This window comes from Rhinoraja longicauda, chromosome 11, assembly GCF_053455715.1.
Source record: "Rhinoraja longicauda isolate Sanriku21f chromosome 11, sRhiLon1.1, whole genome shotgun sequence".
Lineage (NCBI taxonomy): Eukaryota > Metazoa > Chordata > Chondrichthyes > Rajiformes > Arhynchobatidae > Rhinoraja > Rhinoraja longicauda.
Window position 1 is genome coordinate 39,115,872 of NC_135963.1, and position 14,363 is coordinate 39,130,234.

Sequence of the window (14,363 nt, forward strand, 5' to 3'; positions counted from 1 at the left end):
TGAGGCAGAGAATTTTGCTGTAATAGTTTTTAATGTGTAGAATAAAGATATCTCTGGTGCTCATTTCGTATTACAGCAGCTTCACAGCAGTAACCTTGACTCAGGCAGCAACTCCAGAATATAAATGAGGCACTGTGATTGCTGTTGTAGTAACAGGCAATCACTTCCAGGCATTTTTCCAGTATCGGCAATATCCTTGCTTGTTTTCCAATTGCTGTCAGTAATTTGGAACTGGAACTGAAATGGGGTCCACTTTCCCCCCAGTATCTGATATATATTAATGTTTCAAGTAAATCTATGTTGTATAAAGAAGAATTTAAATGGTAAAATGAAAGATGTCCACCATTTAGCTAATACTATGTTTCTATATTTTTACTTTTATATTATTCATCACAAATAATTCCATAATGATTTATGTTTTGTGTTTATATTTATAAAAGTGCCCTTCAAACACAATTACTTAAGAATATTACTTAAGAATGTTACCTGAGTATGAATCTCTGTCTCTGTCAAGTGTTGTAAACTGTTTGCCATTGTGCCATGTAAGAGAGTCTCCTGCATTTCCTTCATAGCTGCCAACGCGTAACCTATAATTGTCGTCTTCATCCTCTATTCTGAAGGCAGTGTACTCAGCGTACACTATTTTATCATTCCAGTCTTCCAATTTGATGAATAGCTTGTTGTTTCCCTGTGCAGTCAACCTGTAAATATTCTCTAGTCCAAGCCAATGTTCTCCATCGATGTCGCCAAACCCTCTCTGAAATCAGATAACATCCAATCAATTTGTAATCACTATTGTATATGCAATGTTTTCAGACATTGTTTCTATAACTTTTTAAAATCTATTAAGAAATTAGAATACTCAGTGCATTACTTACAAAAGCTTTTTGTGTCAGCATATTGAGATTTGCTTATTTAAGATTTTTTTTGAGACAGCACTTACCAGATCAAAGGCTCCTATTATGCTTTTATAAAATTAATTACAATTGTAATTGTGAACATTGTATCCAGTTACCTGGATAAATAACATTATTTTCTTAGACTACAAGTTAAAGGAATTGTGAATTTTCTTTTTTCCCCCCTTTGATCAACATTGGAACTGAAAATGATATCATTTTGATAGATGTTTGAGGGATTCATTGCTTAAGTATGTTTGATCAAAATGATGACCTATTGAAAGGTCAGTCCATAATCATAGTGCACTATTTTCTGAGGCATTATAGTTGGCGGTGAGACAATACTATTGTTTCTGTGGTTGGATATCCTGGAAAAGTTTGCTTTCTGGACAGTGATAAACAAAAACTTATCAGCAACTTGAACTTGTGAAATGACGTTTCAATTTTAGATGCTACTTTGAGGTGTTAGTACATTGTTGAGAATTTATGTGCTGAGCTTGGAAGCGCTAGATTGTTGTGCCAGCGAAAATACTCATCATTGTGGTGGATGTAATTTATTAATCAGCAAAATTTGACAATCAATTGACAATCAGCAAGTTGGTCTTGTTGCAAAATTGACTTTTAATTGTGATTTCTTTTATGCCTTTGTTGAGCGGCAGTATTTATTCTCTGATGTATTGATAGAGAATTATAAAGTTGATTTTTCCGTAATCTCGTGGCAAGTTTTAACAATTAAACATTGAACACTGGCCTCACCCCTGGTCACCAGATTGGAGCCTATAAATACTTTTTTTTCAGTCTTGGAAATGAACATGAATATAGGTGCGAACCGACCAGACGGGATAGCCTGTGGGAAGACGACAAGCCGGTGGAGGGAGTGTGATGCTCTGGGCAATGTTCTGCTGGGAAACCCTGGGTCTGGCCATTCATGTGGACGTCAATTTGACATGTGTCACCTACCTAAACATCATTGCAGACCAGGTACACCCCTTCATGGCAATGGTATTCCCTGATGGCAGTGGCCTCTTTCAGCAAAATAATGCACCCTGCCACACTGCACACATTGTTCGGGAATGGTTTGAGGAACATGATGAAGTGTTCATGGTGTTGCCCTGGCCTCCAAATTCTCCAGGTCTCAATCCGATTGAGCATCTGTGGGATGTGCTGGATCAACAAGTTGGATCCACGGCGGCTCCACCTCGCAACTTACAGGACTTGAAGGATCTGCTGCTAATGATTTGGTGCCAGATACCACAGGACACCTTCAGGGGTCTTGTAGAGTCCATGTCTCGACGGGTCGGCGCTGTTTGGCGGCACACGGAGGACCAACAGCATATTATGCAGGTGGTCATAATGTTTTGGCTGATCAGTGTAGTTCCCTGTCAGAAGTCCGAAATATTGTTTCTTAAATATGCAAAAATGTAATTTAATTTCAGATGTTTCATTTAGTATGCTATTAATATTTTTGAACTGTGAATGATACATGTGATTTTTACTAATGCCTTGCATTCTTAAAGGTCTTAATATTCACTTCTCCATTTTGAAAACTGATCTTGCAGAAGTCTAATGCAGCGAAGCCACAGTTACATGCAGTTTAAACAAATATGCTTATAAATAGATTAATTGAATGTTTCAGTCTCCGAAAGAGACTTTCGGTATAGCCATCTAAACCTGCCCGTTGCAATTCTCTTTTGTAACTTAATCAGGAATCATTATGGGCGGTGCATTTTCAATTATTATATCTTGCAAGGTAATAAATTCTCCTTATCTTGCCACTTGTTTTATCATTTCTGAAATCTGATGCAGCAAATAGCATTTTTATTTACTCTGGCGTTTTCATGCTTTTGGATGCTTCACATAACATCACTCTTCTCAAACTTCCCCGGTGTCTTAACATTTCTCAATTTTGCATCATTGGTGATTCATACCACTCTGGTAAATTTCCTTGACCGTAATCTTTTGAAAAATGACACCAATCAATTGGCCACAATCTTTGCTGACATCTTCAACTTCTTTCTTCAACAATGTTTTTTTCCCCATCTGCTTCAAGGAAATTTTTATCATTCCAGTCCTCAGGAAAAGCAAAAGACATCTGATCAGTTTGAGCAGCACATTTTTGTGTATCGGACTCCTTTGCTCTGAGTAGCAGCACGCAACGTGCATTTACTTTTGGTGCAGTTTCTTTGGACAAAATAGACTTTCATTTTTCATGGTGGTATGTTTGAACCTAGTGGCTTGGCTGGACCTCATGATTGTTGGCAAGTAGTTTGATTATTCTCCTTTTATATGGGACTTGGGATGCCTGAAATTTAAGTGGTTTGGCTAATAGCTCCGGAACTCATTGTACATTTTAGCAGGTGGTTTTTAGTTAACCGCAACTAATAGGCCTCCATGGAGGTGCATGACCTGTTTGCACCCATGATGTTTTTAATGGAATTAGTCTCCTGTTGCACCACTCATGATATTATTATAGTTGGAATAATGCACAATCCTGAAGTTTCACGATCTCATTTTTACTGCAGTGAGATTATAGCTATATTGATCTGTTACAATTGGTAGGAATAAAATTCCCTGTACTGTTAATGTTTGTGCTGCTGAAATCACTGTTGTAATGTGAACGACTGGAACCAGCAATTGTCTTTTGTAATCTCTGAGTATAACTTCAGTATGGAGCTAGCAAGGATACTTTCACAAACTCTCTTAAACAGTAACTTTTATTCCAGAAGGACAATGGCTACAAGAGCATGCTACCTCCTGCCCAAATTATGCATTAATCAAGAATTTGAAATATGTCTGTTTCTTCATCTTTATTCAATCAAATCCTCAAACCACAACGTAAAACCACAATGAAAATACCTGCATCACAGGTACCTCAAGATAGCACTCATCACTATATTCTTAAGGGTAATTTAATTGCAGATGATATGCCCTGTCAACAATTTATGCATCTTGTGAACGATTCTTTAAAAGGGAAAGCTTTTTTACTTTAATTTTAACCTCGGTTTCAGAAAAATATGCAAACATGCTCAAATTGGAAAATATGTGACAAGCACACTTTACAGAGTTGCCCTAAATTAGAACAAAACAAGACCATGATTTCACAGTGTCTTTAAAAGTAAAAATGCTGCAGAGCATGGTTTTTAAACAGAAGTCTGCAAATGGTCTTTAAGGGGCATGTGAGGACTTAACACAAGATCTGCATCTTGGTTGGTGCTTCTGAAATTTGGACAGGTTGGTTTTGAAAAGCATAACATTACTCATGCCAACACAAATATAAAATAAACTATAGACTCTCCATCATTTGGTTGTTTAGATTCCTTTTGGAAACTTTTGACTTTGTTTCCACTGGCATGTTGTCAATATTTGTAGGTGTTGTCAATATTTGAAAAGCATCCTGTGCACATGGAATTCTGAAATCTTTTGCCACTTGAGAAAAGCACGATTATCTACAGCTGAAGATTGCGTGCTTTCAGTCTGGAAAATGGGTGCTGTATGGTTACCATGAACCAATTTGGCGCTTGCCTTGATAAGTACAGATTTCCATAAAACATAGGAAACAAAGTTTTTAACAAATTTACCTTGTAGTTATCCCAGTTCCTGAAGAAATTGACTGCCCCATCAACCCTACGCTGGATTACTGTCCAGCCTCCCTGACCATGGCTATGGTCGCACCAGACTTGGATTAGTTTATTTGTGCCTTCAGGTTTGATCAAGTACATGCCGCTGTTTGCATATCCAGCCTGCCGGACATGGTAGCAGTCCTTCCAGGGACCTGTGTAAAGGGATAGTGATCATAATTCCATACATTTATGTAAGCATATCCTTCTCTTATAGTCAAGGCATTATATATTTTTTGAAACACTGTCAAGCATAAAAGACATTCCATAATGTTTGAGCATATAAATTCAGAGTTTCATAAATAGCTTTAGCTCTCCCAGCTGTGTGTTTGCATTTCTTGACTCATTTCATTGGAAGAATACATTGACTTTATGTTTTATTGCTTGATTTTAAATGTTGGTTTTAGCACATAGTATTGCAGAGTAAACAATCCAAGAAAAGTATAATAATAATAATAATAATAATATTTCCTTTATTCGTCCCACAACGGATACATTTTCAGGGTTACAACAGCAAAGTGGATAGCAAAAATAAATAAGCATTGGTAAAGCATTAGAGAGGCACGCATTCATAAATGAGGTTATTCGCAGCTGTCTATATTGGGGCAAGTGGCATTCATTCTGTATCAAATTGTGATTGCCAGTGATGACAAACATAGGGAAATACCAGAACTAACAACCAACCCAAAATGGAGTGCTCCCTCTGCATTGGGAGTTAATTTGTATCATGAAGGAATATCTAAATTTTGTAGAGATTTTACATTATTTTTTAAATGTAGGTACTAAATGACAAAATTGATCATTGAATATCACTGCATGGTACACGTGACAATATAAGACCTTTGAACCTTTGATATCTGTGCTTTCCACTGTATTGCCAAAATACAAATTTGAAATTAAGTGCTTGAATGTACCATGTTTGTGTTTACTTTGCCTAAAAATGTAATGATGTGACACCTTGTTTACCAGTTAAAGATTCGTTGTGTTTCCAGCTTATTTTTTATTTCATTTATATTGGCATGCCTTTCAATTTTTGACAAAATGCATACTTTTGAGAATTGATTCGTGGGTGAAACTGCTCTTATCCATTCATTGGACAAAGTTTAATTTTTATAGTAAAGCAGTATTTACCTTGCAATATCTAATCTCCTCACCATTAGTGTCAAGAAAACTATAATCATGGGCCAAAGCAAAGTGTCGTCGCACATGATTAGAGCTAACACCTATTCACGAGAAATGGTCAATGTATTTAAAGTGGTGCAACATTTAGTGCTGCTGCCACATGGCTCCAGAGACCTGGGTTTGATCCTGATTTCTGATGTTGAATGTGTGGTATATGCATGATCCCTTTGTGAGTTTGTGAGTATTTCCTGGGTGTTCCATTTTCTTTTCACATGCCCAGGATGTGTAGGTTGGTAGGTTAATTGGCTATTGTAAATACTCCCTCAAGTAGGTTTGTGGCAGGAGAATGGGGCAGGAGAGAGTGGTGCGAAGAGATGGTTGGAGATTAAGCTCATGGGAATGCAAGATGGAATTACTTTAGACTTTTGGATAGGAAAATAACTGCAGATGCTGGTACAAATCCAAGGTATCACAAAATGCTGGAGTAACTCTGCAGGTCAGGCAGCATCTTGGAGAGAAGGAATAGGTGACGTTTCGGATTGAGACCCTTCTTCAGACTGATGTCAGGGGTAGCGGGACAAAGAAAGGATATAGGTGGAGACAGGAAGACAGTGGGAAAACTGGGAAGGGGGAGGGGAAGAGAGGGACAGAGGAACTATCTAAAGTTAGAGAAGTCAATGTTCATACTGCTGGGCTGTAAGCTGCCCAAGCGAAATATGAGGTGCTGTTCCTCCAATTTCCAGTGAGCCTCACTATGACACTGGAGGAGGCCCATGACAGAAAGGTCAGACTGGGTGTGGGTGGGGGAGTTGAAGTGCTCAACCACCAGGAGATCAGGTTGGTTAAGGTGGACTGAGCGAAGGTGTTGAGCGAAACGGTCGCCGGAGATCACAGGAGGCAGACTAGTGACTGACATCTACTACAAACCCACTGACTCCCACAGCTATCTGGACCACACCTCTTCCCACCCTTTCCTGCAAAAAGTCTATCCCCTACTCCTAATTCCTCCGTCTACGCCGCATCTGCGTCCAGGATGAGGTGTCTCACACTAGGGCATCTGAGATGTCCTCATTCTTTAGGAAACGGGGCTTCCCCTCTTCCATTATAGATGAGGCTCTCACGAATGACCGGATTGAGACACATCCTTGATTATGCTGGTGGCCAAGACGAGGCAGCGTGAAGTGTAGATGGAGTCAATTGAAAGGTGTTTTTTTTTAGTGTGGGTCTGGGCTGAGTTCAGAGCTCTGCAATTTCTTGTGGCGTTGGATGGAGCTTGGGCAGCTTACAGCCCAGCGGTATGAACATTGACTTCTCTAACTTTAGATAGTTCCTCTGTGATGCACCCCGATAAACTGCTTTCTAGGGTGCATCTGTAGGAGTTGTTGGGGATATGACAAACTTCCTAATCCTTCTAAAGAATTAGATTGGTGTGCTTTCTTGGTTATTGCTTCGATATGGCTGGTCCAGGACAAATAGCTGGTGATATTTATCCATTTCTACTTCAGCGCCGTCAATGTATACCACAGTATTTCTACCGCTTCGCTTTATGAAGTCAATCACAATCTCCTTTGCCTCACTGACATTGAGAGAAAGGTTCTTGTTTTGGCACCAGGTTACGTGGTTCTCAATCTCCTTCCTGGTCAATAAAAACTGGGAAGTTTATGAGGAAATTCAAAGAATGAAGCAGCTGAAGAATAGAGGTTAGACACTGAGAATGATTGCTCTCTAATATTCACAACCACCTTAATTTATGTCATAATGGCTCCGGCTAGTTGTGATGTTTCTTTTTAATCAACAACGTTATTTAGGGCTGTATGCTACCTTGATGTCAAGTGCAGCCATTCACGGAGTCCAACTATTTGTCTATGTTTAGGCAGAGACCAGGATAGAGCCAAAGTGTTTGCTGACCATTGGTCAGCAGCCAACAGTAGACAGAAGCCAAACTGACCATTGGTGAGCAGTTTTTTTTGCTGGGTGGTATCAGGTAAAAACATTGGGGATAGACTAATAGAATGGTAGGTTTGGATTTGTCTTACTTTTTGTGGACAAGTTGTATTTGGGCAGTTTTTCACTTTTTGGACTAGATGCCAGTGTTATTTTGAAACAGACAGCCAAATCAATGCATTTTGTTAGTTTTTCGTAAGGAATTAACATCACCAGTAACTTACTGGAAAACAAGTTATACTTTTGCTAATATTTATTCCACAAAGGTAAATGTAAATTAGAAATGAAATTCAAGTTTACTGAGGATGTTTACTGAGGATGTTTACTGTGGTGTTTAGTCTGGAATGACAAAATATTCTCAGTGAAGGATATTAAGTATTTCATAGGAAGGTTTCTGACCAAAATTATACCAAGTGTGGTACTACAAGGTTAAGATATTGGCTTTTATCCAGAATTAATCATCCACAGATACAGAAGTTTAAATCCCACTATTACCGATGGAGAATTTAAATTCAAGTAATTTATTAAATCTGGAATAGGAAATTAAAATCGCTAAATCTTGAATTTTATTTTCATTATTTACTCCTTCGTGGGACATGAAAATGACTGGAAGTACATTTATTGAACAACACTAATTACCCAAATTGAATAGATAGTTTACGGTAAATTATATTGGTGGTTCTGGAGTCATATCCTGACTAGATTGAATAAGGAGGATTGATATACCTTCCCTGAATCTTGTTAGTGAAACATTAACTAAATATTTGTCCAATAATCTGGTAGCTCTGAGGTTAGTTTTTAACCTGAAAATAGCTTTTAATTGCAAATTAATTAAATGAAAGTTATAGAGTCCTACAACACCTAGAAACAGACCCTAAGGCCCAATTCATCCATGCCATCCAAGATACCAATCTACGGTAGTCTCATTTGGCTGCGTTTAACAACTATATAGAGTAAAGAGTGATACAGCATATAAACAGACCCTTTGGCCCAACTTGCCCATGCTGAACAAATTGCCCCATCTGCACTCGTACCACCAGCCCGCATTTGGCCCACAAACTTCAGCCCGCATTTGGCCCTCTAAACCTTTCCTGTCCATGTACCTGTCCAAATGTCTTTTAAATGTTGTTATGGTATCTATATCAACTACTCTGGCAGCTCATTCCATATATCCATCACCCTCTGTGGAAAAAGTTGCCCTCAGATTCCAATTAAATCTTTCCCCCTCTCATCTTAACCCAACTGTATGTCCTCTGCTTCTTGATTCTTGATTCCCCAACTCTGGGTAAAGAACTTTGTGCATCTACTCTATCTACTATTATTCTCATGATCTTATACCCCTCTGAAAGATCACCCCTCATCCTCCTGCATTCCAAGAAATAAAGTCCTAGCTTGGCCAACCTCTCCCTAGAGCGAGGTCCTCAAGTCCTGGTGTCATAAATCTTCTTTGCGCTCTTTCCAGATTAACACAATTTTTTGGGTATCTTTAATATTCTCTACCCTAGAACCCCATGGAATTTATTAAATACATTTCTGGACACTAAGAGAATCCAGGGTTATGGGAATCAGGCCAAAATAGCTCAGGCATGATCTCATTAATTACTGGACCCGGAATTACGGTCTATATGACTTGCACTCTTATGCATATTCTTTTACATTCTTACCACTGCACACTAACTAGATTTTCCACAGACATTCCCATCCCTTGATCAGAATGCCATGCTACTAGTGAAAAATAAAATAACTGAAAAGGTACAATTAACTTTACCTTAAGAAGTTACCATAAGGTCATAAGGGATAGGAGCAGAATTAGGCCATTCGGCCCATCACGTCTACTCCGCCATTCAATCATGGCTGATCTATCTGTCCCTCCTAACCCCATTCTGCCTTCTCCCCATAACCCCTGACACCTGTACTAAACAAGAATCTATCTATCTCTGCCATAAACATATCCATTGACGGGCTCCACAGCCTTCTGTAGCAAAGAATTTCACAGGTTCACCACCCTCTGACTTAAGAAATTCCTCCTCATCTCCATACTAAAGGAACTTCCATTAATTCTGAGTCTGTGACCTCTCGTCCTCGACTCATCCACTAGTGGAAACCTCCTCTCCACATCAATTCTATCCAAGCTTTTCACAATTCGATTGTTACTGATTGTTAAGTCATATATCAGATATGAACATAAATGCTCTTCATGCTTCTTAAAAAAAGGGACACAGTGACAATAGGTTGAAATCTATATACTAAATCTCTTGTTTGTTTGTTCCTGAACTACAGCCAAAACGGTACGCGATAGCGCAACAATTTTAGGCCCACCTTACTCACCATGAACCCTTTGGTGCTAATGGAAGAAGTTTCATTGAAATCGGTGTTATATTTTTAAAGTTATTCACATTTTAAAGCTTAAATCTATCTCCTAGGGAGGGAGGGGGTGGAGGGAGGGGGGGAGGAGGGAGGAAAAGGAGGGTTGAGGGGGATTGGAGGAGGGTGGAGGGTGGGGAGGAGGGGGGGAGGTGAGGGGAAGAGAGAGAGGGGGGAGAGGAGAGGGTGCTGCACCAATGGGTCCACTTAATATAGTTAATTATATAGCAGTCAGAAAGTCTCAACTTGAGTAATCTTGAGTAAAATGTTTGTGGAACTGGAGGCCACTGTGATTATTTAACAATGCATCCAGATTTTATTTTTGAATATCAGAAGGAAAGATTTAATTTCTTGCAGGCTTTGGAAGGCTAGACGTCTGACCTTGGAGTTTTCTGGGGATGTACAGCCTTACTGAGCCATTTAAGGTTTATGTGGCCACGATTCAAAGCTATCACTATTTCTTCCAAAGCATTCTTTCATTTTATTATGGAAACAAGGACTCTTTGTATTGGCATGACTGAATAAACTAATAGACGAATGTGGACTAATACAGTGCTTTATTTCTGCCATGTTAGAAATCATAAAATAATAAGCAAAAATGTTTTGGGTGTCTGTAGTCTTTTCAAATGAAACATGCAGGGATTGAGTGCCCAGTTGTTTCTGAAATTATTTTGCAGAGTTAAAATAAACATATAGTGAAGCCAAAGCAGATTACCAGTGATGGGAATCTAAAATAAAAACATCGAGTGTTGGAAGTAAACACAATTCCAGACAGCACGAATGGAGAGAGAATCAAATCCAATATTTCAAATCATTGATTCTTTTTCAGAATAGTGTTCAGATGAAAGTTCATTGACCCGGAATAGTATCTCTGATAAATGGTGTCAGATGTGCTACATGTTTCTCATGTTTTCTATTTTTATTGTATATGCATTGTGTTTGATTTCATTTTGAGTTTCAATACCCCAACTTGCTGTGTCCCAAATGAATAATCTAGTTATAGGACAAGAGAGGAAAAGCCGCGTGTTCAGTTACTTGGGGAATAGAATGATGCACAAAAAATAAGTGAATGTCCAATCACATATCATTGGTTACCTTTGTATATCTTTCAAGCAACTGCCATAAAGATAGTCTATTTGATTGTAGCTTGTCTGTTCACTTGTCATCACTCCAAAGTTTGATGGCCTTTCTTAAAATTTGCCCTTTTTTTCTACTTTCTTACTGCAGAAATGCTTCAGTGATGAGGAATTCTTATATGGAATATATCATTTGAGTGCTCATGGAAGTGTTATTCAGCTTGAGATTGAGTTTGTGGAAAACTTGTCCATTGTTTATTATGATGACTCACTACCTTTCAGGACTTAGGCGAAGTGAACTTGGAAATTTATTGAAATCTTCTACAATGCCTTATAATCAGTTTTAATGGTTACTGGTTTCCTATTCCTTGCTATGACCTAAATCAGTGCCAACTACTTATTATGGTGTGGATGTACATTTTGATTTCTGTTGTTGAACATAAATGGACCATATATGATAAAAACCCATTGGTATAATTTATAATTAGTTTAATTTTAAAGTTTGGACTGCAAAAACAAAAATTCTCGACACTGTTTTCCTTATAAGATTGCTACAATTTTCATTGATTTTGGTGATTAGGTTGTGGGTCGATGTAATTCGACATTTGCAAAAATATGATATCAAATGAGTTTTGATGATCAATTTATTGTGGATATGGGAGGTCCAAAGCACACAAATATATAATTTGAGTCAAACTAAGCAAAATTAATTCTTGAAACAAAAGCTGCCATATGCTTTAAGAATCGTCGTTGTGAAAAGTGGAATGGTAGCGTATGATGGGCTTAGTTTGGATGTTTGTTCAAGAAATTTCATTGATGCAACCCCTTCAAGGATATGAATCAGGTGTTCACAAATGCAAAGATGTTCCATTCTTTTGCATTGCTGTGTTTTGCATTGAAGAATTAAATTTAAGCAAAATAATATTGAAAAGTATAAATCTTTCTACTTTTTCATTTGGGATATGCTAAACAAATTAAATTTGCTTTGTTGATCTTGATTGCAGCAATGCGCATCGCTTTAATTAGTTGACTAAGTACTGGAATTCAGAATGTATCTGTATCTTTAATATTTATTTATGAAATATACCGAAAAGTGCAATATTCCCTTGCAGTTGAATGTAGTTTTATGTGTGTAATATTAGCTGAGCATTTCATGTGAGTTGAGGTCATGTGCGTATCTTTTTTATGCAGGTCATAAATGATTGTTGCAGTCAAACATCATTAATGAATGAAGACACAAAAAGCTAGAGTAACTCAGCGGGGCAGGCAGCATCTCTGGAGAGAAGGAATGGGGATGCTGCCTCTCCAGCTGAGTTACTCCAGCTTTTTGTGACAATCTTCGGTTTAAACCAGCATCTGCAGTTCCTTTCCGACAAATTTTGCCTGCTGCACTGCAAAATCACCTCTACATCTGAATCTGCTAAGTTGAGGCATAGGGAGATCACTGACAGAAATTCCATTAAGATCTGGGTCAAAGGTAAATGAAGACTGCTAAACATAAAACTATGCAGGCTAGCCAAGAGGGGGGGGGGGGGGGGGGGGGGGGGGCAGCGAGAGAGGATGTTGCAGAACTCTCGTCGGAGAGGCGGAGAACCTCTTCAAAGTGATCTCCCTATGCCTCAACTTAGCAGATTCAGAAGTAGAGGGCCTAGCATGCTCCTCTGAAACATCCTGAGCACCGGTAGTATGATCTGGATGGCAGCAAGGCCTTCACTGCAATGAGGAAACCCCAAACGAGTTGTCGAAACTTTGCTCCCAGCTTTCAAACCTGTACGGTTAATTTAATAATACAGTAAACCCCCATTTTAACGGACCATTTTATCATGGATTTCAGTTATAGTGGACTGGCCTGTCGACAGTTACCTGCACCATCTATGGACTGAGCAGCCTTCATCGCCACTTACAGTGCCAGCTACCCATGCCATCCCCAGCTCACGCTGCCTACCCCGCCGCTTAGTGCTTCTGGCTGCCCGTGCCATTCCCAGCTCGCGTAACCTCCCCTGCTATTTACAGTGCCGGATCTCCGCACCACACCTGGCTTGCGCTGCCACCCCCGCTGCTTGCAATGCTGGCTACCTGTGCCGCCTACGGATTCCACTGTCACCCTGCCGCTGATAGCACTGGTTGTCTGCCCCACCCCCAACTCGTGCAACCAGCAGTTCATGCCACTCTTGGGTCATGCCACCTTACTTGCAGCTCAGAGCACCGTATGCCCGTGTCACCCCAGGCTCACACGGCTCCTCCCTCACTGCCTTCTGCCACCCCTGGATAACACAGCCTCCTCCTTCACAGACGACTGGCAGCCCATGCTTCCCCTGGTGGGCGCTGCCTTCCCTGCCACTTCTAGTGGCGGCTGGCCATGTCTCCACCGGCTAGAAACGCCGCTGACAGTGCCGGCTGCTCGTGCCGCTTCCAGGCTGGACCTTCTGCTGCCATCGCTGGCCCACCACAGCTTCTTCGGCTGCTAACAGGCCGCCACCACCTCACCTGCCCGCCAGCTAACAGGCCGCTGACCCTCACCTGTGCTCCTGTCGTCGATCATTGATTCCGCCTCTCACCCTGCCACCAGCAGGCCAGGTCCACAACTCACCTGAATTCCAGGCCCAGTTCCAGACTGAGAGTCTGAAGAAGGGTCTCGACCCGATATCTCATCTATGTTCTCCAGAAACGCTGCCTGACCTGCTGAGTTACTTCAGCACTTTGTGTATTTTTGTGTATTAACCAGCAACTGAAGTTAATTGTTTCTACTACTTATACAATGATAATGCCTTTCTCTGTTACGGAGGACCATCGGCAATAACAGACATCATTCCCCCCACATGGTCTGTTAAAATGATGGTTTACTGTATTTAATATCTCTTGATATCCAGAGGCTTAATGATCTAGTACAATCAAACTAATGGACTGAGCTTATTCGCTATTCTCATACCTTAAACCTCAATTGGTTGGAATTCGTTATAACATTTCTTCCACTCTGATCCTCAAAACTGTTGATCCTCAAGATTGTGTGCTCAGTTGGCTGCTCTACTCTCTGTACACCCATGCATTTTTCTCAAGACAAGCAATCTTTCTGTGTAATGATTTTGATTTCAGCTGACCAATGTGGAAAGCTGCTCCTGTGCCATGCACACTCGAATTGTATCAACTCGATATGGGAAGAATATAGTTCAGAGTTTTTTAATGACTACTTTGTGTGCACATTCTAATGGAAATACATTTGACAGCATGGAGTCCAGTTTTTGCCAAGAAGTTGCCTGGGATGAGGTCATGAAATTGCAATATGATCAACTTTACTATCACCAGATGTAGCAGGCAAAGTTGGAGCACATGCATTCAGATGGGGG

At 39.9% G+C, this 14,363-nt stretch overlaps 2 protein-coding genes across 6 annotated transcripts in view; one reads left to right on the forward strand and one right to left on the reverse strand.

Annotated features, from left to right (window-relative positions):
* The window catches only part of ralgps2 (Ral GEF with PH domain and SH3 binding motif 2), a 252,065-nt gene that overhangs the window by 118,752 nt on the left and 118,950 nt on the right, over positions 1 to 14,363 (forward strand). The window lies entirely within an intron of this gene.
* angptl1a (angiopoietin-like 1a) overlaps positions 1 to 14,363 on the reverse strand; it is a 41,315-nt gene that overhangs the window by 6,803 nt on the left and 20,149 nt on the right. Inside the window, exons 3-4 of the mRNA XM_078408005.1 lie at positions 4,475 to 4,668; positions 487 to 757 (exon numbers count right to left, since the gene is read on the reverse strand). Coding sequence (XP_078264131.1) covers positions 487 to 757; positions 4,475 to 4,668 — 465 coding nt within the window. The remainder of the gene's footprint in view (positions 1 to 486; positions 758 to 4,474; positions 4,669 to 14,363) is intronic.